Consider the following 27,026-nt stretch of genomic DNA (forward strand, 5'->3'; position numbering starts at 1 on the left):
ACCGCAAAGGGAGTTTGGGGAGGAAGGGGGGCAGAGTGCTATTACCCAACCTGGAGTTTTTCCAGGACAGCAGGGTTAACAACCTTACTCTTAAATAATACACGGGACGCTTAATGAGCAGAGGTATTTGGGTGGTCAGTTTTAAACCCGGTCTGAAAGGGGGCATTTTCAGATGGATGAATGTCAGCTGCTAATATATATCTAAGGGAAACTAAGACTCAGAGAAGGGAAGTGCTTGTGGCTCATACTACCATGAGGGTCACCACAAATACTCATGTGCTATGGTTACAGGCATCGATGTAGATATCTGGACAGATCTATGTGTGGATTAGTTATCCTAGGTCTCGGGTGGACATCTGTTGGATACGTCTTTATGCTGTGTTTGTCGAATTAACTGTCATTGAGGGATCTTCCATTAGAAACCCAAGGTGCCAGGATGCAGCGAGGGGAAGAGAAATTAAGAAGCAAGTTGTCTTCTATGCCTGTTCCACTCAGGTCAACTTGTGAGTCACTGATTCAGAGGACTGGGAAGGCCCCCAACTTGTTGGGTGTGCTTAAAACTGGTCCCAGGGATCAAAGTTCTAGTTCTGATGCACTCTTGAAACCAGAGATTTATCCCATTTTTCCTTCACGAGGTAAAAAAAAATTACCCCAAGTTATCTCTCAGTTTGTAGCTGGAGAGGTTTTTTTGCTACTTAAAATGATGGAGACTCTCCTAGTCTTCCTAGGAGGATATCAGAACAAACTTTTGGATTTCCACCTGTGATTTTGAAGGCATTTAAAGCAATTCCTCTTTCTACAAGGACACTACAGGGGGAAGGCGAAAGAGGGAGAGAGGTCGATTTTACCCTTGAGTTCTTAAGCAAACAAATCCCTTGAAAGGGCTGAGGATTCTTACCTTTAAGAAAATTGGAGTACAGGAATTGCCATACTGAAACAGATGCAAGATCCACCTAATTCGGTCTTACAGTGATCAATAACAGATGCTTCACACAAAAGGCAGATGTGGGATCATCGGATATTGGGTCTTATCCTGATCTCTAATAGTTATAGATTGGCTTAAACTCCAAAACTCTGGTTTAATACCCCTTCCAAAACTTGTTCTAACATCTCGGGATATTCTTGATATCCATATAGAATGTACAATACCTTTTTGAATCTTGTGAAGTTTGTGGCCTCAATGACATTTTGTAGCAATGAGTTCCACCATCTAATTACATGTTGTGTGACAAAAATATTTCCTTTCATCTGTTTTGAATTTGCCATGTTTTAATTTTGTTGAATGACCCTCTGTTCTTGTGTTATAAGACGGAGGAACAGAAGTTCCCAGTCCATTATCTCTAGAACATTATTGTATATACTTGCATCATGTCCCTTCTTACTCGGATCCTTTTCTAATGTAACAATCCTTATCTTCCCGACCTTGATTCAGCAAAGAGTTTTTTATTCAGGTCCTTGATAATTTTTGCTGCTCTTCTCTGAACCCCCTCCAGTTGTGCAATATTCTTTTTAACACTGAATGGCCAATACTGCACACGGAATTCCAGATGAGGCCACACCACTGATTTATATAAATGTATTATAATATTCTTCACATTATTCACCATCACATTCCTTATGCAACTTGACATCTTGGTAGCTATTTTGATCACAACTGCAAGGTGAGAAGAGGTCTTCATTCAACTGTCTACTGGGACACCCAGGTCCCGTTTGTGATTTGATATAGTTAGTTTAGAATTCTGTACGATGTATGTGTAGTTTAATTTTTTCCTCCAATGCATTTCTTTGCATTTGTCAACCTTGAATTTCTGATTGATCTAGCTGATTTAGGACTCTCTGCAGTTATCGCAGTCCTCTCTGGTCCCATCTGACCTAAATAAATGTTGCCATCTGCAACATTTGCCAAGTCACTGTCCACAACCCTCTTTCCATACCATTAAATATGTTAAAATATAGGACCTACTACACAACTTTGCAGCCCCTACTAACCTTTTACCATGATGAAAACTGACCATTTAATCCTCTTTGCTTTCTATCTCCTAGCTACTACTTTTTGATTCATGACAATACTTTGCCTCCCACCCCATGACTCTCCTTAGGTTCTTTAGTAGCCTCTTGTAGGACCTTGTCAGAGGCCTTTTAAAAGTTCAAATACATTTTGTCAGACGGTGGTTCTTCATCCACTAGTCTACTGATATGATTAGTGAAATGCTATTTTCCTTTGCTGAAACTTCGCTGGTTAGACCTTTTCATATCATGAGCTTCCAAGTGTTTTTTAATAGTTTTTTAATTATCATTTGAACTGAACTGCCAGATAAAGATGTAAGGCTTAAAGGCTTTTAATTCCCCAGGATCACCCCTAGAAACTTTTTAAAAATATAGTTACAACATTTGCTACCCTTCAATCCTCTGGAACAGCAGCTGGTTTCAATGAAATGTTGCATATTTTGTTAGCAGCTCAGTTACTTCATACCTAAGCTCCTTAAGAACTCTTCAATGGACCATCTCAGCCTGGTGATTTATTACATTTTTATGTATCAATTTGCTTCTGCACCTCCTCTTCTGACACCTCAATCTCAGAGTATCTCATCATTGTTATCAGAAAAGCGTTGGTCCAGGGGTAAGAAATTCCAGGACATTTTTAGCACAATATCTATATCTATATATATAACACCCCCCCCCCCCCCCCCACACACACACACTTCCCGTTTCGGTGCTGGCTTAGCACCTGTATGATGTGCGAACAGAAGAGGGGTGCCTCACAGTCTTTGAACAGTTCCAAAATTTTTCATCTTTGCTCATTTCATAGTGCCCAACTGGTAGGTGCCTGACTCCTCCTCCTGGTGTGCTAAGAATAAAGCTACTTGGCGGTGCCACCAGTGAAACAAGGGGTTAACCGCACCAAGGCAGTGACCACCACACTTGGCCTCTCAAATAATTCAAACTCACATAAGCAAACAAATTAAAAATAACTATAAACTTTATCTAAGAATTTGAATAAAGAGAAATACACAATCAGTAAAAATATTCAATGATTAAAATGATTAGTGATATTTATAATGTTTTTTAATTACTATAGGCTATGCTGTCAAGCACACTAGGTCACATGACCACACACACACACACAAATATTCCTAACCAAAAGTGATTCTCCCCTCAGTTTTGTCCATCTCTCCTGTCTCAGGTACCCAGACGGTGCATATGGAGATGTGTTAGGCCCATAAGGAAATGCTGTTAGAAACACACTTGAGAATCAGAAATGTAGGGCTGGAAGGGACCTCGAGAAGTCAAACTCCAGTGCCCTGTGATGTGGTAGAACCAAGTAAACCTAGACTATCCTTGACAGATGTTTGTCCAACTTGTTTTTAAAAGCTTCCAATGATGGGACTCCATGACCTCCCTTGGAAGCCTATTTTAGGGCTTAATGATCCTTATAGTTAGAAAGTTTTTCCGAATATCTACCCTAAAGCTCCCTTGCTGCAGATTAAGCCCATTACTTTTTGTAAAAAGAAGAACAGGAGTACTTGTGGCACCTTAGAGACTAACAAATTTATTAGAGCATTAATTATATTAAATGATAATGTTCTTCTTTTTGCGGATACAGACTAACACGGCTGCTACTCTGAAACCTGTCATTACTTTTTGTCCTACCTTTAGAGGACATGGAGAACAACTCATCACAGTCCTCTTTATAACAGCCCTTAACATATTGGACTTATCTGGTCCACCGTCAATCTTCTTTTGTCAAGACTAAACACACACAGTTTTGTTAACCATTACTCATAGGTCAGGTTTTCTAAACCTTTTATCATTTTTGTTGCTCTCCTCTGGACACTTTCCAATTTGTCCACATCTTTCCTAATTTCCCTATTACTTGTTGCCTGCTGTAATTTATACTGTTTATTGGCTGTACTAGCACCACATTTCCAAAATTCGAAGGATTTGTGTTTGGCTATTTAAAAAAAAAAAAAAATCTCTTGAACCTAATCTTGTGGTACTTGTTCCAAACATTACAATATCACTGCTGTAAAATGCCATATTTTGGACTATTACTGAAGAATACAGTAACACCTTTTTATAAGGTAACTAAGATGAATCCAATTATTTAACTAGCTGGAGTTTTCCCTTTACGAAACCACAGATCCAATCTGGTCTTTGACCTTCTCTTGTGTTCTTCTAAAGAAGCTCATTTTTTTCAGGGGATTTGGAAAAGAAGAGACTAATGCTGGAGATGGACGTGGTTTCAATTCAATTTAATGAAAACCATGTGGGTCACTTTGAGCATCACTCTGCTCATCCGATGGACCATTTATTCTAATTGTAACAGGGGAAGAGTAGCAGAATAAATCCATGATTTATCATAGTACTACAATTTGTCTCCATTATCCTCCTGTTTCTGAAGCTCACAACTTTGGGTTATCATGGATTCTTATGTCCTTCTCTCCTCACATACAGGCTCTCTCCAAATCTTGTCATTTCACTCTAAAACATTTCTTAAAATCTGTTCTTTCCTTCATAGTCCCATATCATAACTCTCATATTTGAGCTACTACAACCTTCCCTATCATCACTCCATCTGTTAATCCTTCCTGATATATACTTCTCCACTCTTCAGTCTAAAATCCAGAAGCGAAAATAATCTTCCAGATGCTCTGACCACGTCACCACCTTCTGAACCCAAAGACCTTCAGTGTCTCGCTATCATTGAATCGTAGAACGGGAAGGGACCTCGAGAGGTCAAATAGTCCAATCCCCTGCACTCATGGCAAGTCTGAGGCTACATCTACACTACAGGGGGGAGTCGATTTAAGATACGCAAATTCAGCTACGTGAATAGCGTAGCTGAATTTGACGTATCGCAGCCGACTTACCCCGCTGCGAGGACGGCGGCAAAATCGACCTCTGCGGCTTCCTGTCGACGGCGCTTACTACCACCTCCGCTGGTGGAGTAAGAGCGTCGATTCGGGGATCGATTGTCGCGTCCCAATGGGACGCGATAAATCGATCCCCGAGAGGTAGATTTCTACCCGCCGATTCAGGCGGGTAGTGTAGACCTAGCCTGAGTATTATCTAGACCATGCCTGACAGGTGTTCGTCCAACCTGCTCTTAAAAATCTCCAATGGCGGAGATTCCACAACCTTCCTAGTCAATTTATTCCAACGCTTAACCACCCTGACAGGAAACTTTTCCTAATGTCCAACCTAAACCGCCCTTGCTGCAATTTAAGCCCATTGGTTCTTGGCCTAGCCTCAGAGGTTAAGAACAGCAATTTTTCTCCCTCCTCCTTGAAAACTTATGTCCCCTCTCAGTCTTCTCTTCTCCAGACTAAACAAACCCAGTTTTTTCAAACTTCCCTTATAGGTCATATTTTCTAGATCTTTAATAATTTTTGTTGCTCTTCTCTGGACTTTCTCCAATTTCGTCCACATCTTTCCTGAAATGTGGTGCCCAGAACAGAATACTCCAGTTGAGGCCTAATCAGCACAGAGTAGAGCAGAATTACTTCTTGTGTCTTGCTTACAACACTCCTGCTAATACATCACAGAATGATGTTTGCTTTTTTTGCAACGGTGTGACACTGTTGACTCATATTTAGCATGTTTTCCAGTATGACCCCCATAAGAGCTGTATTAGCTCATATAGCCTGCAGTTATGCCAAGTCACAGAAGTTACCACACAAAACTGCATCATACGTGAATAATGTTAGCCATTCTGGCCTCAAAGTGCATTTCTCTTATTCTAAAAGAGACACCCTTTATATGAAACACACGCACTACATTAAATAAGTACACAAGCAGGCGTGTAGTTTCATCTGTCATCACTTCTTCCTCTGGCTTTAATCAATCCTGATGATCTTCTCTTACAAACTCTTACCTGGCTGTGGTGGATGAGGGGGGGGCATCTGGTGGTGCATCATAGGGTATGGAGGGGGCTGCTGATGAGGCAGCATGCCTGGATGACCCGGTGCCCCAAGTGGGTTCATGCCAGGCCCACTGGAATGCTGGTGCGATTGTTGTGTGTTCTGACTGTGCTGCTGCTCCATTTGCTGGCGGGCCCTTAATTCTGCATATTTCAACTGCTCCATGTGGAAGTTCTGTCGTTCCGTCAGCAACTGCTGCCTCTGCTGTTCTAACTGCAGGCAAGAGAAAAAACATTCAATTTAGAAATATGAAAAGATGTAAGAAGTGCTCCCCACAATGATAGACATTCTTATTACCAATTGGCAACTTACCTGCTCACCTCACCATTATTTTGGTGTCAGGATGACAATACGTGCCATTAAAGAGGGATATTGTTTGTTACCACCCACAGCAGTTAGTTAACTCTACCATGGTGTTTCCATTCCAGGGAACACCATGGCACTACAACTACAATTTAACCCAAGATAGACTGTAAATGTTCACCTCCTCTCAATTCTGCACGCTATCACTCTCTCCTCTGATCCAGTTTCCTCGCCACGTTGCACTGTGGGAAAGACAATCCCTAAGAAGGAACTGGATACAACCAGAGTTTTCTGTGGAAAGACTTCACCACCAAATTCTGTCCCAACAACATGTGCTCACAAAGTTCATACGGGGTCCTAATTCTATGCCTAGATTTCCAGAGTGAAATCTATGCCTCAAGGCACCCCTTAACCATTGATTTGGATTGCTGAGGCTAATACGGTTTCATGTTTGGACCAACTGCCTTTTCCTTGAACTTTTTAAAAACACGTTGTTATTGTGCTTTCAGTACAAAGCTTTGTAACAAGTAACCTAGATGCTGAATAAATAAGCCATCTGCAGAAGACACTTCTTACTATGGGGCTGTTACTATGCTGATCTTCTCATTATGGTTAGAAAAGCTCTTATGTAAATCTTAGCTAACTCTAAGCCCAGCAAAGTGTAACAGATAAGTGTGTCCTTGTACCTCTAAATGTTTTAATCTAGTTGATGTATACAGCAACATAGCTTTTACCAGATCCATCCAAACCCCCTTCTGTTCAGTTAATCATGAAAGTAAAGCAAAAATGTGGGGAAACGGGATTCTGGAAAGTAACCTATGAAGTTTATCAGCTTGACAACGTTATTGTAAAACACATCCACCTTGCTAGCCAGGAAGCTGATCAGAGACCAAATACCAGCCTCTGAGACACACTGCTCATAAATTCCTTTCCCAGTTTCTTTGCAATCTCAACACAGCTGAGTTACGCTTTGTGAAGATGAACTGCCATGTCTAGATACAAACTAAACTCTTCTTTCCCTTCCCCAAGAAGAATGAAACAAAAGAGATGTTGTGATTTTTCAATAAAACCAAAAACATCCTCTCCACTCCAGAAGCTAAATGCCCGTTCAAATAGAATAGAAGCATTTAAAGCTATAATACAAACTATGGGGTCTAAAGAACAGTTTGTCTGCATTCAGAGTCCTTTGCTCATTGCAACCATACTTTAAGATTTCTAGAAGAACTCCACTCCACAAAACATTATGCAGCAGACTGTTCACTACCCAAGTGTGAGTGAAAAAACATTTGGCCACAGAGCATTCACCAACAGAACCAGATGGTGACCAGCGCCAATGAATAATGCATAGCTCTTGTGGGGGGCTGTTTTCAACATGTAATGACCACAATGTGTTTATTCATGCTGCCATGATTTCTTTGTCCTTGACCAATTTGACACTTTACCAGGAGGAACCTGATACAATGAAAAGACAAAAACTCCAATGGTGTAATGGTTCATGTGTGAAAACAGAAACAATAGGTGGCAGCCAGTTCACAGCAAAATTGCTTTAAGGGCCCTGAGAGCAAGGCTTAATAAAAAGAGATACCACTGCAGCCTACTTTTATATTCTAACACATTCCTGATTCTCCATCTGCAGGCCACCTTCTCTTGTTGAAATACATGTAAAGAGGGCAATCCAGTAGAATGTTATTACAAACTTCCTCACAATGCAAACAAACGTCTAGCAATATGCATCAGATCTAAATGCTTTTGAAAGCTTTTCTTCAACACATTTTCCCCACTGGGATGGCAAAAAGGATAGGGGGACAAGAACAGACAGTCCCACAAAAGAGACTCATGAAAAGCATACATGAGCTGTGATGCAAGTCAGGCCTAAAATTGATTCACAGCCCAACATAGCAGGTTCCACATGCTAGCCTGGAAACTGCTGAGCCACAGTCCATGAGAAGTGCAAACAAAACAAAAACAAAACAGATTTAAAAAGACACATAACATATTGTTATGTCAATAGAATTAGGCTTCAGGAGGGTTTGTCATCAATACACATAGGTTTTCCGTCGAGGCAGATCAGTACATCAGTACACATGCATTTAACTTTCAGTTCTCAGAGCCAGGTGATAACCTGACAATGGCAAATCATACAGGAGCTAAATTAGATTGTCTCAGCCTGGATCACAGTGCACATCTGTCCACATCACAAACCAGTGCATGAACAACTTGACCCATGGAGGTGACAGGAAATGGAAAGAAATGCTATGTCCTGCAGTCACAAAAGGCTCTTCAGTACATTTGCTGTAAACACTACAACAGGAAAAGGTTTAGGCACAATGTTTTCAAGCTGCCTCAAAATGATGCACAATTAGAAATGACTTATAAATATCTAACATGTGCACACTACAGCAGCCATCACTGGTTCATCATTCTACCTCCCACACTGCCTTTCCATGACAGTAAAAAGAGTGCGATCATTCATATGTTACCGCACCTTCTGGCTCAACAATGCTGCTATCAATAGAATCTCCAGTTACACATAATCAGCGCTGACAGCACTGAAATAGCTTCAGATTACAAATAGAACAAAATGGGTTATGCATAAAACCTCCTCCCTCCTACCGCCCCCCAGCCCCACTTGCAGATTTCTTTTAACAATTACAAGCAGGTGACCTTTACTATAATAGAGGGCTGAGACAGCTCAAGTGGAGCTGTATGGACATGTGGGTATGGAACCTGCCACAATACCGAGGAACTTCTGTTTTGGTTAAATTTAATTACTCCACTAAATATCCAGCGTGTCAGTGGAATAAAGCTGAATTTTGGCCACCAGGAGCCAGGGGGGAACTCATACATAGAATATTAAAAAAGAAAATGTCAGGCTGCCTCAAAAAGAAGAAAAAAAGAAAGAAAGGCTGTCACTGTAATGGAGTTTTTCCCCTAAAGATAAGAAAATCTACAGAGAACCTTTTCAACTTAGTTACGGCCATTTCTTTAGTTGCCAATCAGTGTCAGAGGCAGACATGCACAGTGACACAGCTGAGGATAGGAGGCAAAGAAGAACCTCTTGTTGACATTCTATTCTGATAAAAGACCACAGTTTGTCAAACTCTATCAGTCTGACTAATGCTAAGATGCGGATGTAAATTCCATTACATTCACATGTGAGGACTCCCAGAATGTCACAGGAATTGCATCCATATCTTTCCCCCCACCCCAGCAGTCCACTCCAAGGGTGTCCAGTAAGGTCTCCAGCTGTCACATATATCTGGGCAGGGACCACTGCCTTCTGACTGAAGATTTTAAGGCTGCACAGTTCCCTGCCTTACACGGATATCCTCAGCAAACCAGTCTGCCTAAAGGCCAGCCCCTGTGCGATGCTCTCCAAGGACCATGAACAGGGTGTTGCCAGCAGTTCCAAGTTACCATGCTGCTCTGTCTACGCAAGCACATTTATTCTTTCTCCAAATCTTCTGCAAAGGTTGGGGCCCCGCCTTGGACAGAAAGTCCTGACAGTTTGGTGGATCAGAAAGAAAGCCCTGAAAGCTTTTATTTATATTTATATATATTTTTAACCAAAAGGCCTATCTTTGTTTCCTAGTTTCTGGAAAATCCAGCTTGAACGAGGGAGTCTGTGCAAACCACTGCACGGTATGTACTTCTCTAGAGTTATTTAGTTTCAGTGATTCACCTTAATCACATCCCACTGGTTTTAGTTCCTATAGCAGCTGTGGTAACCCTCCCCCATGGAGTAGAACACAATCATACAGAAACCATTTGTAGATTTAATACAATACAGTCCCCAAAAATATTGCCTACCGTTGCAATATCTATCACAAAGGCGGGTATGGAAAACCCAGGAATTACAGGTAAATATCGCATAACCTGATCTACTTCTACCATCACGCTGCCCACAAAGAGAAGAAAAACTACTCCACCAGGATATGCAAAAAACGTGATGAAAAATTTAACTTTGAGCTCACCGCTGAAGTAGTGAAAAGGATATCATGTCTCGTTCAAAGAAACAGCTGATCAATATATCAGAGGCTGATTCAGTGAATGCTGCATATCCTGCAAAGACACTCTCTCTTCCCCTGGTATTTCTTATTCTAATTGTGCACAGCAAAGAAATTACTGAGTGTTAAAACAAGAGACTCAAGAAGCCACCACAAAAATCACTAATTTATTACTATTAATTTGTATTAGGACTGCCATGTTTCAAATGATCAGAAATTAAACTAAACCCGTGGCCTAGCCCCTACTATTATGCTAAGTGTCTTCCCAAGACAGAATGCGGATTCTTTGATCAGTAATCACCTTATCCTGCTGCTCATCTCCTCTTCTTTTCCCTCCATTGTCTCTACTCATTGCCTTCCATGCCAATCTGAGCATGTTCCCAGAGTATTGTCTTCCTGGCCCCCCTCTCCTCTTTCCCATTTTCTTAGCTTTCTTTTTCTGTCCCTTTTGACCTGCCATTTTCCTATTATTTCTCATCATTCCTCTCTGTGCCTATGACTGCATCCTCTTCTTTGCTCTCCCCTCTTGTAGAGCTGCCCGTTCTTTCTCCAGCTCAGAGATCTGTTACCTACTCAGGGAGTTCCTCTGCAGTGTAAAGTGCACTGTGCAGATCAAGGAGCTGAATGCTGCCCACGGGAGTGCACCCACTCTGTGACTCAGGTTGAGTAGAACACGGACTAAAAGCGCACAGCCGGTGAGAATCTCAGGGGAGCTGGAAGAGCAACTCCCACAAAAGAATTGGAGAAGCAGACTGAAAGTCCAAACTAGGTGTTTGATCTAAAACCAAGGTAGGACAGGAAAGGCAAAGGGTTGGTGTCCTAGAGACTATATCACAGTGATGTATGAAAAGCATCTCCCCACCCCATTCCCTGTGGAGTAAAGAATAGCCATCATTGAATTACAAATTGCTCCTCTCCCCCTACTCATCAGATGTAATCTCTGCACAGGTTCTGTAAATCTTCATCCCAAAATGAATACAGGGTGGGGGCAAGAGGTAAATTAGGGGCCAATGCATAATAGATAGTCCTAACTCATTCTTTTACACTACAGAAGAGATCCTGGGTAGACACATCAGAGAGGTGAATTAAACAGCTTAATGTGAGTAACTCTGAGGGTATGTCTATACTGCAGTTAGACAGCAGTGGCTGGCCAGTGCCAGCTGATTCTGTTGGCGCTAAAGGGCTGTTTAATTGCAGTTTAGACATTCGGGCTGTCTCCAAGCTCTGGGACCTTTCAACCTGATAGGGTCCTAGAGTTGGGCTCCAGCCCAAGCACGAACATCCACACCAAAGTTAAAAAGCCCCTGAGCGTGAGCCAGCTGGCATGGGCCAGTCGTGGGTTTTTAATTGCAGTGTAGATATACCCTAGGTGAGCTAACGAGAGCTGTATATCTAAAGGGTTAGGAACAGATGAAATTGCTAATACACCAGTTATACTGACATGCAGAGACCTCTCTAGCCATTGGCTTGCTCTAGGATATCATAGAGAATTAATCTCCTGCACTTACTGCCTCTTTCTCTCTGTCCATGATTGTTTCCAGCTCTTCAAAATGACGAAGTTTGATCTCCAGTTTCTTCATTTGTGTTTCCACCAAGAGGGCTACCAAGGACTTGATCTTTCGCTCTTCCACTGCTGCTAGGTGCTGAGGATAAAAAACACACAAGTTAGAGCCCTCCCGCACACACCACCTTTACAAAATAGATAGTTCAGTGCTTTAAGGGATTGAATAACCAAGAATGAATTGTGTCCTAGATTTTCCATTTGTTCACTTTAACCAAATATTTATTTTCTTTTCATTTTCAATCCTTTATCTTCACAATGATAGTCCTCCTAGTATTTCTGAAGTCTTTAGTCAAAGTAGATAGACGTTAAGCTTATATATAAATGAATACTGTACAAGCTCACTCCCCCTAGACCAGGGGTCGGCAACCTTTGAGAAGTGGTGTGCCAAATCTTCATTAATTTAAGGTTTTGCGTGCCAGTAATACATTTTACATTTACAGGGGCCGGCGGATGGAACCCCAGACTGGCAGCGGGCTGAGTGGGGCTGGCGGCCAGGACCCCGGCTGGCAGGGGCCGGTGGATGGGACCCCAGACTGGCAGCGCAGGTGGCAGACGGAACCCCAGACTGGCAGCGGGCTGAGCGGCTCAGCCCGCTGCCGGTCTGGGCTTCCATCTGCCAGCTGGGTTCCCAGCCACCGGCCCTGCTCAGCCCGCTGCCGTCCATCCAGGCCAGCAGCTGGCTGAGCGGGGCCGGTGGCCAGGACCCCAGCTGGCAGCAGAGTGCCACTAAAAATCAGCTTGCGTGCCGCAGGTTGCCGACCCCTGCCCTAGACAATTTGATTATCCCTTAAAACCGTCTGAATTTGTGAGCAACTGGAGTAGAGGTTTTAAAATGGAAGAGTGAGGGGCTAACAAGGGATCAAAGGGCAAAAGATTTATGGTGGCTCAGTTACGTGTGATCTAAAAAGTCTTTACTATTGTGGTGAATGCGAGGCTACTACACAGAGACACACTCAGGAAGATTGAGGAAATGACAGATATACCTCTGCCATTCTAGAGATCTTTGCTCAAGTGAACTGGAGGTTATGTAACTAGTTAAAAATGGATCCCATTACAACATTCAACAGCAAACAAGTAAAATTACAATTTTGCCCATTGTAGCAGTTCCATTTCAACCAGGGAGAGAGTCTATACAGCCTTAAGTAGCTACGCCTCACTATCAGTGTATAAAGTTTGTTGAAAGGTTATATAAAAGAAACCCCAGTTTTCCTTTACAACCAGCTTACAGCATTGCTCTTTTATGAAAAACTGAATCTACATTCAAAATTTAAGAGTGCAAAAACAGATTACAGACAAAACCAACAGGCCTCAAATATCTCCCTCAAGCTTTACCTTTACTATTGTGGATAATCAGATGTATGTCTAAGGATGATTAATGATTTAAATACATGACATCTAAATGAGACAGCCCTCAAGCGCTGCTTGAGTATTTCAAGTTTAAAATATAAAAAGACAGAAGCACTTTAATTGACCACACATACTTGCTATTGTTACAACTCATTGCTCAATAACAAAAACTCCCCCCCAAAATGGTTACCTATCTTTCGTAACTATTGTTCTTTGAGACGTGTTGCTCATGTTCAGTCTATTCTAGGTGTGCACATGCCTACGTGCACAGTTGTCAGAGATTTTTGCCTTAGCGTGCACAGTTGTCAGTAGGGTTGGCTGTAGTGTCCCTTTCAGTGCCACACATGTGTGGGTGTATTAGGCACTGCCGACCCTACACCCTTTTGGTTCCTTCTTGCTGGCAACTCCGACAGAGGGGTAGTAGGGCGGGTAATGGAATAGACATGAGCAATACATCTCAAAGAACAGTTACGAAAGGTAGGTAACCATTTTTTCTTCTTCATGCGTTTGCTCACGCCAATTCCATTCTAGATGACTAACAAGCAATATCCTCGGAGGTGGGCTTGGAGTTCAGTCTAGCGGCTTGCAGTACTGTTTTACTGAAGCCAGCATCGTCTCGGGCCTGCTGGATAAGTGCGTTATGGGACGTGAACGTGTGGACGGATGACCATGTGGCCTCCCTACGATGTCCCGGAGAGGTGCTTGGGCTAGGAAAGCTGCCGAAGAGGCTTGCACCCTGATCGAGTGGGCGGTTACAATCGCTGGTGGTGGCATCTTCGCCTGATCATAGCAGTAGCGAATGCAGGCAGTAATCCAAGAAGAAATTCTTTGAGAGGACACTGGATGACCTTTCATCTTGTTGGCCACTGCGATGAACAATTGCGTAGACTTGCAGAATGGCTTGGTCCTTTCAATGTAGAAGGCCAGCGCCCTCCTGACATCTAGGGAAATCAATCTATGCTCCTCCTCCTCCTCCTCATGCAGCTTTAGAAAAAAGACAGATAAGTAAATGTCCTGGCCTATATGAAACTGCGAGACCATCTTGGGCAGGAAAGCTGGGTGCGGCCACAGCAGGACCTTGTCTTTGTAGAAGTCCGTATAGGGTGGTTCTGAGGTAAGTGCCCTAATCTCAGAGACCCGGTGGGCATATTTTATTACAACTAGGAATGCGACTTTCCAGGACAGGAGGAGAGAGCAAGAAGTCAGAGGCTCGAAGGGGGACCCTATGAGCAGCAACTGCACAAGATTCAGGTCCCATGGCAGAACAGGGTCCCTGACATGCGGGTTGAGGTGCTCAAGGTTCCCCTTCCTTCTCTGGGGACAGCTCCTTAGTTATTGGAGGCCGATGTGCTGCTCCCGCGTTGGATTTGGTACCATGTTCCAACTCTGGGTGCCAGGGGTGGTTTGTTCGAGGCGGCCAGGGAGGACTGGTGGGAATATGGGACCAGCATTATGGGCATGCCCCACAGGTTCCAGTACAGTCATTGAGGGGGCCTATGTCCCTGCTACCATGCGGTTGCTGCAGGTGCTGTGCTGGTTTCGCGGGTTGGTGGCGAATCCCCCTCCTTGGCAAGGGGCTGAACTCCTGGTCCTACGTAGACCATTGCCCTTCCGGTGACCAAGGCAGAGCTGTTGAGGCCTGAGTTTGCTGACTGACCCTGGCCGGTGACCAGCGAGGTGAAGAACGGTGCCTGCCCAATGAGCAGCACCGGGGAGATGGAGACCGGTGCCAGGACAGGGAGTGATTCCCACCCCGGTGGAGACTGGCATCTGGGAGACTCTCTGGGTGAAGGTGACCTGCGCTGTGGTGATCTTTGGTGGGAAGCTGTCAATGTTCAACTAGACAATGGTTCGACATGAGCAAGCATTCAAAAAAGTCAGCCAGTCCAAATAACTTGCATCCAAGTGTTTTGAAAGAGCTGGACTAAGAGCTCTCTGAACCATTAATGTTGATTTTCAACAAGTCTTGGAACACCAGGGAAGTTGCAGAGAACTGGAAGAAAATTAATGTTCAGCCAATACTTAAAAAGGGTCAACAGAATGACTTGGGTAATCATAAGCCTGTCAACCTGACACTGATCCCAGGCAAAATAATGGAACAGCTGATATGGCATATGATTAAGAAATTAGGATATTAATAATTAGTGGCAATCAATGTGGGTTTATAGAAAACAGATCCTGTCAAACTAACCTGATATATTTTTTGATGAGATTAAAAATTTGGCTGATAAAGGCAATAGTGTCTAAATATATTACATCAACTTCATTAAGGTATTTGACTTTGTACTGTATGACATTTTGATTACAAAAAGTGGAACAAAACAAAAATCAACATGCCACACATTAATTGGAGTAAAAACTAGCTGACTGATAGGTCTCAAACCGTAATTGTAAATGGGGAATGGTCATCAAACAGATGAGTTTCTAGTGGGGCCCTGCAGGGATCAATTCTTGGCCCTACACTATTCAACCTTTTTATCAATGTCTGGAAGAAAATAAAATCACTGATAAAGTTTACAGATGACTCAAAGATTGGAGGAGTGCTAAATAAGGAAGAGGGCAGGTCACTAATACAGATCGAGTTGGATCACTTGGTAAGCTAGGCACAAGCCAACAATATGCTTTCCAATATGGCCAAAGGTAAAATCATACATTTAGGAACAAAGAACGTTGGCCATACTTAAAAGATGGGGGACTCTACCCTAGGAAAAACTAATTCTGAAAAAGACCTGGGCATCACGGTGGATCAGCTGAACATTAGCTCCCTATGCAATGCTGTGGACAAATGGACTAATGAGATCGTTGGAAGTATAAACATGGAACTACTGAGTAAAAGCAGAGAGGCTATTTTACCTCTATATTTGGCACTGATGCGACTGCTATTGGAATAGTGTGTCCAGTTCTGGTGTCCACAATTCAAGAAGGATGCTGATAAACTGGAAAGGGTTCAGAGAAGAGCAAAAAGAGTAACTAAAGAATTGGAAAAATATGCCTCATAGTGACGACTCAAGCAGCTAAATCTATTTAATTTATCAAAATGACAACTAAGGGGTGACTTGATCACAGTTTATAAGTACCTACCTGGGGAACAATATTTGATAATGGGCTCTTCAATCTAACAGACAAAGGTATAACATGATCCAGTGACAGCTCAAGCGAGAAACTGAGATTAGCAATAAGGCACAAATTTTTAACAGTGAGGGTAACTAACCACTGGAACAATTTAACATAAGAATCGCCATATTGGGTTAGACCAATGGTCCATTTAGCCAAAATCCTGTCTTCCAACCATGGCCATTGCCAGGGGCTTCAGAGGGAATCAACAGAACAGGCAATTATCGAGTGATCCATCCCGTCATCCACTCCCCACTTATGGCAATCAAAGGCTAGGGACACCCAGAGCATGGGGTTGCTTCCCTGACTATCCGGACTAATAGTTTTGGCCTTCACAACATCCCCCGACAATGAGTTCCACAGATTCACTCTGCACTGTGTGAAGCAGTACTTTCTTACGTTTGTTTTAAACCTGCTGCCTATTATTTTCATCAGGTGACCCCTGGTTCTTGTTTAAGTGAAGGAATAAATAACACTTCCTTATTCATCTTCTCCACACCATTCATGAATTTATAGACCTCTACCATATCCCGCTTAGACGCCTTTTTCCAAGCTGAGAAGTCCCAGATTTTTAAATCTCTCCTTATATGGAAGCTGTTCCATACCCTTAATCATTTTTGTTGCCCTTCTCTGCACCTTTTCAATTCTAATATTTTTTTTTGAGACGGGGTGACCAGAACTGCACTTGGTATTCAAGGAGTGGGCGTACCATGGATTTATATAGTGGCATTATGATATTTTCTGTTTTACCATCTACCCCTTTCCTAATGGCTCCCAACATTGTCAGCTTGTTTTGACTGCCACCACACATTGAGCCCAGTGACCCCAAGATCTTGTTCTTGAGTAGTAACAGCTAATTTAGAACCCATCATTTTGTATGTATAGTTGGGATTATCTTTTCCCATGTACATTACTTTGCATTTATCAACAATGAATTTCATCTGCCATTTTGTTGTCCAATCACCCCGTTTAATGAGATTTCTTTGTAACTCAGGTTTTGGACTTAACTATCTTGAGTAATTGTGTGTCGTTTGCAAATTTTGCCACCTCACTGTTTACCTCTTTTTCCAGCTCATTTATGAATATATTGAACAACAGTAGTCCCAGGACAGTTTCCTCTCTTGACTGTGAAAACTGAGCATTTATTGCTATCCTTTGCTTCCTGTCTTTTAACCAGTTACTGATCCATGAGAGGACCTTATCACGGGCTGTGGTGGATTTTCCATCATTGGAAAATTTTAAATCAAGACTGGATGTTTTTCTAAAAGATCTGCTCTAGTTCAAACAAGTTATTTCAGGGAAGTTCTACAGGCTGTGTTATGCAGGAGGTCAGACACAATGATCCCTTCTGTCTTGATAATTTATGAATCAGCAATCTTGTCATAGGCTGTTTTGACTGGGGGGAGGGATAGCTCAGTGGTTTGAGCATTGACCTGCTAATCCCAGGGTTGTGAGTTCAATCCTTGAGGGGGCCATTTAGGGATCTGGGGCAAAATCAGTACTTGGTCCTGCTAGTGAAGGCAGGGGGCTGGACTTGATGATGACCCTTCAAGGTCCCTTCCAGTTCTGGGAGATGGGATATCTCCATTAATTTAATTTATTTTTAAATTTTTGATCAACCACGTCTAGATAAAGAGCACTATATCCATCTACAGCAGAAAGGCTGTCCAGTGGTGGGAAAAAATGAAAAAGGACCCATAGGTCCTGAAATGTATTTTCATGGTGAGGGAAAATTAATTCAGCAATTTGGGGTTGAAAGGGAAGATATGCAGTGGGTGTATCACCAAAACCATTAAAAAACGAAACAAAACCCCAAAACAAAAACAAAAAAACCTATTATTTACCACTTTGAGCCTTTCACCAAAGGTGTTAAAGCACTTTACAAACTGCGTGTGTATGGGGATTATTAGCTCCATTCTACATGTGGAAAACTATAGTGCAGAGGTGAAGTGACTTGCCCAAATTCAAAGTTATTAGCAGATCTGCAAAAAGAAACCATGTCTCCTGATGAGCTCCCAACTCACCACTATATTGTGTTGCCTTCAAACACACCGACACATTCTTTTAATAACATTGTCCCGCAGCCACCAACCTCCCCCAGAAAAGCTAATTGCAAGATTTCTCCTGTGACACTTACGGTTCTATTTCTAATGCAAAGTTTGCAATACTATAATAGCTTTCCATATAATCTAGAGTTAATGGTCTGGGTTAATATTAAAGTTTAAATTATTCTATCTCAGACAGAGACATGGCTCACAAAAGGCCTTAATGCTGTCTGAATTTTTAGTGCAAACGGGAAGAGAAGTCCTTGTTGCACTCCAATTCTACACTGGAGTGTTAAGGTCCTGATTACAGGATATTATTTCCTCGAATATAAATTTTCTCTGTGTGTCTTTGTCAAAATCAAAAGGACTGCATTATCCAAGCCCTTTCTTCTTCTTACATCCACCACCAACAGAAGAAAATGGGGACATGAGCTTGATTGGGAGCAGGAAGCCTCTCAAAATAAAAGATTAAATTTCACTCATATTTACATTTTTATTGCTTGCCTGAAAATGGCCATCAATCCATGGTGTGCAGAAAAGAAGGAACTCTTAATATAAGTGCATGGTGCTCTGGCTATAAGAGGTTTTGCTATTTACAGAAGACCTCATTTCTACTCTTCAGACCTAGATGCAGACATGCAAAATTACCTACAATGAAGCCAGATGGTCTGCAACACCAGCGCCTTTTTGGGAAATAGTCCCATATTATAGCACTAGAATTTGGTTTTAAATAAGGCCTTTCATGCTCTGACTGCTTTGTAAAGTGCTTCGGGACATCTAGCCCCTTGTACTGCACTGACTGCATATGTAAACTAGGTTGCTGTTTAGAACCTTAAAATCTGTTTTGAAAGGAAACGTTCACTAGAGTTATCACCAAATGTCATGGCATCATGAAGCAAGGACCCCAGTTTATTGGGAGAACTTCCAATAGTGTAACATTCTCCCATTACCAGTCTGCACTACTTTTTTGCACCCAAGGAAAATATATAGATAAGTATCTAACAGACCAAGAGTCCAGAAGACTACACTCAGTCTCACACACAGCACATATGCAGCACTTATTATGCATCTCAAGGCATTTCACACTACAACATAAATCATATCCATGCCTCAGTTTTGCCATCTGTAAAATGGGTATAATATATTGCCCACGAATGATGTGAAGTTTAGTTAGTGTTTGTTACAACACTGAGATCCTCAGATAAAAGATTCTACAGAAATTAGATCAGAATTAAAAATACTTTTATCATCTTACCATCACTCGATGAAAGAAAGAAATTCCAGACGTGAGAAGCACAACTAAGGTATACTTGTCATTTTTTCACAATTGTGTGGGTTATCACAGCAGACAAAGGGTTATTAAAGCAGAGAGATCTACAAGGTGTGTCAGAACATGACTTTTAAACAGCTTCTTTAAATGGCTCAAAATATCTGCTCCCTGTGAGCACTATCTGCTTACTTTACTAAAAGCATTTATTCCTTTTAGCCTTGCAGTGCTAACATAGCTATGAAAGCATGATCTGATTCTGCCATGGCTTGGGCATCAACATTTAAGCTCTGAATTAATCCTTGATATTGATGATGCAAGGGACAGAAAAGAACAGCTTGATCTTCAGATCTCAGGTTGAGTTTATAAGGCTGATAGAAAAAAGTCACCTTGGTATTCACATCTCAAGATAATCCTAAAATTAATAAACGAACCATCGGGGAATCCCATATGCCAGTTTAATATTACATTTTAAAGTTTTTGTCAAACAAATTGTAAATGGAGCTTCGACTTCATCCCCTTTCTCAGATCAGTCTCAATAAAATGATGCATGACATTTCAAAGACTTTAAACCTAACCATTGCCGTAAGGTGTCAGGTGACTACCTAAGAGATTGCTGGATTCAGGTAAAGCAGTCTCAAATTCAAGAGTTTTGAGAGTTTAAACGGTCCCATTTTAGTGACATCATCATACCCTAACTTGACAGAGTGCCCTTTTCTCAGATAAGAATTCACAACAATTTAAACCTAATCAGAAGTGAGTACAAGCATGCTCAGGGGAAGGGGATAAAGCCTATATTAATGAACCTGCCTAGACTGTAGGTAGATTACACACACACACCTGAACAATTGTCAGAGTCACGACAGAGGTCAGAGTATGACTCATTATCTGGGAATATATACAAACAACAGGGACCAAACCTGCAGTTTGGACAACAGGGGTGTGAATAGCAGTGCACACAAAAGTGCTGTGCTGTAACTTCCCCCCGTGGATGCTGCAAACTCAGGATCTTCAAATTTGCACCCTCAGCATCCACATGCCCGAAGAGAGTAAGAACATCTATGGCTAGGAAAATCTAGAGCGCTCCCTGAATACAGACTAGTTTAAAGGGAAGTGAAGTCTAAGTTCTGGAGAGGAGTTCTGGAGAGGAGTTCCCACTGTTTTGCCTGTCAAGAGTTGCTGAGCCCCTCCAGAACCAAGGCTCCACTAAAAACTAGGGGGAAAACACACTATGTCACTTGTGTTGGCCAAGCTTACCGCACATGCCAGGGCTCCCTCAATCCCTCCACAAGCTCCTCGTATGCCACCCTCCCTACAACTTCCCTCATCATCCACCTGTAGGGCTTGTGTGTGCCCTCCAAAACCTCCTCTTCCCATACCAAGGTCCCCTAATCTTCCCCCCATGGCCAGTGGCGTAGCCAGCTTCTCAGTGCAGGGGGAGCAACCATAAAATAGGCGCCCCCCCCTTTGGCTCCTCCTGCGGCCGTTCTGCGTCCCTGCCCCCCCCCCCCGCTCCTCCGGCCACACTGTGGCCATGCTGCCCCCCCCCCCCCCCCCCCCGGAGAGGGGCAGGACGGCCGTACTCCGGAGGAACCATTTGAAGGGGCAGCGGGCGCAGCTGGAGGAGCAAAGCGGCCGGGCTCCTCAGCCATCACGCTCCACACTCAGCGCAGCCGCCTCCTGCGGCAGCTCAGGGCTCGGCGGCCGAGCGCTCTGCAGCTGGCGGGCAGATCCCCTCTCCCCGGCGATGTTGGGGCCGCGCTGAGCGTGGGGCGCGCTGGCCGAGGAGCCGGCCCCTTCGCTCCTCTGGCCGCGCCCGCGGCCCCCCTCCAATAGCTCCTCCGGAGTCAGACCGTGCTGCCCCCGCCACTTGCCTGCAGGATCCCAGCGGCGGCCCGGCAGGCGTCGCTTTTGAAAAATGTACTGAGGGGAAGCGGCTGCTTCCCCTGAACCCCCCTAGCTGCGCTACTGCCCATGGCATGGTGCTCCATTCTCCCTCCTGCCAAGGGCTCTCTGTGGTCCCCTACTCCCCCACCCAAAGAAGGTCTGTTTCAGGGGCAGGAAAACTTTTTGGCCTGAGGGCCGCACTGGGTTTCGGAAATTGTATGGAGGGCCGGTTAGGGGACAGGGTTGAGGGCCGGTCCCCACCTCCTATCTGCCCCCCTGCCCGGGACTCCTGCCCCATCCACCCCCACCCCCTGTCCCTGACCGCCCCATCCAACCCCTCCTCTCATTCCTGATGGACTCCGCCCCAGGACCCCTGCCCCATTCAACCACCCCTTCTCCCTGTCCCGATTGCCCCCGGAAACCCTGCCCCTGACTGCCCCCTGCCGCCCCATCCAACCCCCGCTCCTTCCTGAACTGCCCCCCCAGACCTTTGCCCCCATTCAACCCCCTATTCCTCCCCCCCCGGCCCCTATCCACACTCCCACCCACTGACCACCCCCCAAACTCCCCTGCCCTCTATCCAATCCCCTCCCCCACTCCATGTCCCCTTACCGCGCTGCCTGGAGCACCGGTGGCTGGCGGCGCTACAGCCGCGCCGCCCGGCTGGAGCCAGGCCATGCCACCGCCACCACCACGCAGCACAGAGACTGGGTCAGGCCGGCTCTGCAGCTGTGCTGCCCCAAGAGCTCACAGCCCCACCGCCCAGAGCATTGCACCGGTGGCAGAGCAAGCGAGCTGAGGCTGCGGGGGAGGGGGAACAGTGGGGTAGGGGCCAGGGGCGAGCCTCCCGGGCCAGGAGCTCAGGGGCCGGTGAGGATGGTCCCGCGGGCCGTAGTTTGCTCACCCCTGATCTATTCCCAGCATATCAGGTTCCTCCAATCAAATGCTATCAGGGGTTCTGTTTGTCCCAATCCCTCAACTTATCCTAGCATCCTCCTTTCTCCCCACAAGACAGGGGCTCTGTGTGAACCCTCATTTCTTCCTTCCCCACGATGCCAGAGGCTCTGTCAGTCTGTCTCCCATTCCTCTTCTGAGGTCAGTTTGTTTCAAAGAAATATGCAGCAGCCAACTGGAGTTTTTTTTTTCCAGAGGAGCTAACAGCTTTCCCTTGCTCTACCAGAGTATTATATTTGCCTCTTCTAAGGATCATTAGCATGGCAATGACTACTCAGCCACTGTCAAAAAATGCAGGACAAAGAAATCCAGCACTGGAAAGTATGCATCCCAAGCAGGGTCAAGGGACCTGCAAAGAACGAACGAATACACCCCCCACCCCCCCCCGAGGGGATGAAGCACAAATCACAAAACATCATCATAAAGCAAACCAGGCAAGTGATGTGGCAGATAATCTACCATACACACGATGCACGATGGGGTCACAGTAATAAGGGTCTCTCACAGAGGGAGATAAATGTCACATATCCATCCTACAGCAATACTTAATTGGGGTATTTTACTGTATGAGCAATTTCAGTGCTGAGGCCCACCCAACTGGACCGAATTATACATTTTATTACTAAAATCTAGAGTTTGTGATGCCTAGTATTCAGCAGAGTTAGAGAAAAGAACAAAAAGACAGAGAAAGGATTACAATGAAACAAATTATCCGGGAAGTAGAGGAGATGTCTTAAATATGAGGAGGGAGGAGGAAGAAGGGCGTAACATTCATTACATTGAATGAAGCAGGATACTCAGAAGATATTTACAATAAAAACTAAGTCAGAGCTGCCATGTGGAACACTGATTCAAGCTATGGGTCATTAGGTAAAGTCTGCAGACAACTTAATACGTGAGAAACAAAGGATTTAAAAATAGACATAAAAAAGGCAGGCTGAGAAAAATAATTCATTGATTTGGGGCTGGAAAATTTAAGAGGCCATTTAACACAAATATGGAATGGAAAAAATACCACTCTCTCAATATCCAGCCCTGAAAAACAATAACAGACGACCTTTCATGTGAGGATCTCAAAGATCTTGATAATTATCACATTGCCCTGCGATGTAAGTGTTATACTTGTTTTACTGATGAAGAAACTCAGGTACAGAGAAGTTAAATGAATTGCCTAAGGTCACACAATTAGTGGCAGATCCAAGAAGAGAACCCACAAATTTTGCCTCCCAATTCTGTTCCTTGACCACTAACAGCACACCCAGCAGAGACAACTGCCCACGTGACACATTGAAAAGATGACATTCTTTTTTGGGGATGCTCACCCTGACTTTAGTAAGTTTACAATGGCAGCATTAAACTATTCACAGGGAAACAATTTCATTTAATGATCGTGTTCAAACAGCGGAAGTGAAAGAGCACAAACAAACAAAAGAGCACTTAAAGTCCCAGTGGTTTGGAACAATGGACCATTTTTGAATACTTCCCAATTGAAACTGGAAATCAGCTGCAGTGGACATTTGTGTATGACAAACCTTTGCTTTGGTGGCAGCTGAGGCAAGAGCAGCAGCTGCAGCTGTAGCTACATTTCCTTCAGAGATTTCGTGTTCCACTTTCTTCTTTCCAGCGTCGCTTTCCTTGTCTTTGCACGCATCAACGTTTTCCTTGTTCTCTTCTGCCTCCTTCTCTTCTAAAGAGATGACCCAATAATTTTTTTTACATTCATTCTTCACTTCATGATCATCACACCAGGGACAGGATTTACATAGCACGTACTTCTGTGCTCACACAGCATAAACCCATGCACGAGCACATTACAACACTCCCACTTAGGTGCTTTACATTATTATAGCCCCTCAGCACTTCCTCCACATACTGCTACAGAAGCAGTTTGAACACCTCCACAAAATGTATATCCCAGAGGATCCCCCCCAAACCCTTAAGGGTGATGGCTCCTAAAGTGCTTTCATTTTCTACCCCTGTGCACTCTTCTCTCCCCATCTTTTTCTTAGTCTTAATATCAAAATAATTTTAAGTTGTATTTCCAATAAACAAATTCCATGATCATCTCCATTTTGAGAAGTAAATGGAGACTTTTATTGTTTTGCTCCGTCCTCTCCTAAAATTCTGATGAAAAAAATCCTGTCAGAAAAGATGTGCCAGATCTATACGACACAATCAGATTCATGTAAGAGATGACATGGTATTTTAAAATATAGGAAGATACTATGATTTTTCAGTGCTTTATTCCCAACCAGTCAAATGAAATGATTTGCACAACCTCGTAAGGAAACGGAGAAAGCTTGTTAAGCTTAAAAGCACAAAGCTGTGTTCATAGTAGTCCCATTCATCTGCTTCTTTACATTAGGAATGGACCAACAGATTAGCAATATGGAAATAAACTCATTTATATGGTTTGTGCTCACTTTAGTTTAGCAATCTGCTCACCCAGTCCCTACAGCCAAGATGAAAAAAGTCCCTAAACTGAAGTCTGAAATGATTGCAATATAAATTTAGCACTTGAGCTTTTCTGTGAAATGACCTGGAATATCTACTGCTGAACCAAGCTGCAGACCTAACGTGCGAGAGGAAATATTTCTGCCACAATTAACTTTATAGTCTATTCTTACAGCTTTGGAGAAAGGCTTTTAAAACTAAAATGCAGCTCAAGTAACAGCTGGTGTCTATTACCTGACTTAGTATCAGACGTGACTTCACTGTCTTGCTCCTTTTCTGGATTTCTCTCATTTTCTCCTTCCTGCACCTTATCACCTTCCTCTATTTCACTTTCTCCTTTGCTTTCAACCTGGAGTGTTGGAGGGGGATGAAGGAAGAGAAAAAGGGGAACATAAGAAAAAATTCCTTGTTAGCTTGGTCACAGAATCACTTTGAAAGCTCTATCACCCTTGGGAAGGTGGAATCAATTTGGGACTGCCTGTTAGTTCTTTTCACAACCATGGTCAAGATTCTTGGGCACAAAGCAATTGCCACATTGGATCAGACCCATGATCTATCTAGTCCAGTAAGCCATCTCCAACAGGGGGCAGCACCAGATTTTGTTTAGTGCAAGAAACCCCACAATAGGGAGAAGTGGAATCATCTTGTCCCTCCCCAAATATTTCATTCTAATCCTTAATAGTCAGAGATTGGTTTAAGCCCGAAGCATGAGATTTTATATCCTTTTCAAAATTTGTTAGCATTCAGTACAATAAATCTGGATACTCTTGTTATCCATATAAACATCCAATCCCTTTTTGAATCTTAGTAAGTTCTTGGCCTCAATAATATCATGTGGCAATGAGTGCTGTAGTCTAATTACACACAGTGGGAAAAGAGTATTTTTGTCCAACAGAAAAAGCAACAGGTATTTGCAAAAGTGTGACATAAGGAAGGGAAATAAAATGAAGGAGAGGTAACTTACCTCGAACTGTACTTCAGTTCAAGATGTGTATCTCTATGGATGCTCCATGTCTAGCTATGCAAAGGCGCCAGTGTGTTCTTGATCGGAAATTTTTGTCAGCTGTCTCCCCAGGTCTATGTCTATGCCCTAGACACCCTCATGCCCGGATATAACAGTATAGAGAGAGGAGACTTGCCGCCACTCCAGGTCTTACTCAACCACAAAAGTCCCAAGAAAGAGACTCTGAGGCAGAGGGGAAGGAGGGCAGGTAGTGGAGCACCCATCGGGACACACATCTCAAAGAACTCAAGTTACCATGTACAGTAAGTAACCTCTCCTTCTGCTTCAAGTAGTGTCCCTTTGGGTGGTCCACATAAGGAGACTCCCAAGTAGTACCTCCATCAAGGAGGAGGGCATGAAGGAAGTGGATCCAGTACGGATTGTAGGACAGTGTCATCACGTCAGTCCTGGAGGCAGACATGAGAGTGCAATGCTGGTAGAATATATGCAGCAACGACCAGGTGGCTGCCCTGCAGATGTCTAAGATGTGTACATTTTTGAGAAGGGCTACTGAGGTAGACTGAGCCCTGGTGGAATGAACAATAACTCTCAGGGGGAAAGGAGGAGGGAGATGAACCCCCAAGGCTTCACAGGACACAACCTGCAACCCATTTGGACAATTTCTGGATGGAGATCAGATGTCCATTCATTCTTTCTGCAACAGAGATGAAGAGTCTAGGGGAAACCGAAAAGGGCCAAGTCCTGTCAAGGTAAAAGGGAAGAGCTCTTAACATTCTGTGTATGGAGGCTTGCTTCTTCTCTACGAGAGAGGCCTGGGGTAAAATACTGGCGGGCGAATATCCTGATTGACGCAGAATTCTGAAGAGACTTTAGGGAGGAAGCGAGGATGTGGATGTAAAGTCACCTCATCTTGGAAGAACACCATGTATGATGGGTCCTCCGTTAAGGATTCAAAACTCCCCACCCATCCTAGACGAAGTAATGGCTAATTTGAACAAGGTCTTAAGGACAAACGAAGGAGGCAGTAACTCCCCACAGGTTTGAATGAGGGGTTTCCTCAGAGCACTGGGAACTAAGGTGAGGTCCCATGGTAGAGTTGGTTCCTTGATAGGAAGAGGTTAAATAGATCCTTAATAAATCTTGCAGTGCTGGGGTGGGTGAAGACTGAGAATCCTTGTATGGGAGGGTGAAAAGTTGTG

General features: G+C 43.7%; 1 protein-coding gene across 2 annotated transcripts in view; it reads right to left on the bottom strand.

Annotated features, from left to right (window-relative positions):
- Positions 1 to 27,026, bottom strand: part of SMARCC1 (SWI/SNF related, matrix associated, actin dependent regulator of chromatin subfamily c member 1) — a 169,172-nt gene that overhangs the window by 34,139 nt on the left and 108,007 nt on the right. For both annotated transcript variants that reach the window (XM_054016816.1, XM_054016814.1), the window contains 4 exons: positions 25,098 to 25,212; positions 23,942 to 24,096; positions 11,740 to 11,874; positions 5,876 to 6,134 (listed from right to left, as the gene is read on the bottom strand). In XM_054016816.1, coding sequence (XP_053872791.1) covers positions 5,876 to 6,134; positions 11,740 to 11,874; positions 23,942 to 24,096; positions 25,098 to 25,212 — 664 coding nt within the window. The remainder of the gene's footprint in view (positions 1 to 5,875; positions 6,135 to 11,739; positions 11,875 to 23,941; positions 24,097 to 25,097; positions 25,213 to 27,026) is intronic.

Source organism: Malaclemys terrapin, chromosome 2 (genome assembly GCF_027887155.1).
Source record: "Malaclemys terrapin pileata isolate rMalTer1 chromosome 2, rMalTer1.hap1, whole genome shotgun sequence".
Classification (NCBI taxonomy): Eukaryota; Metazoa; Chordata; order Testudines; family Emydidae; genus Malaclemys; species Malaclemys terrapin.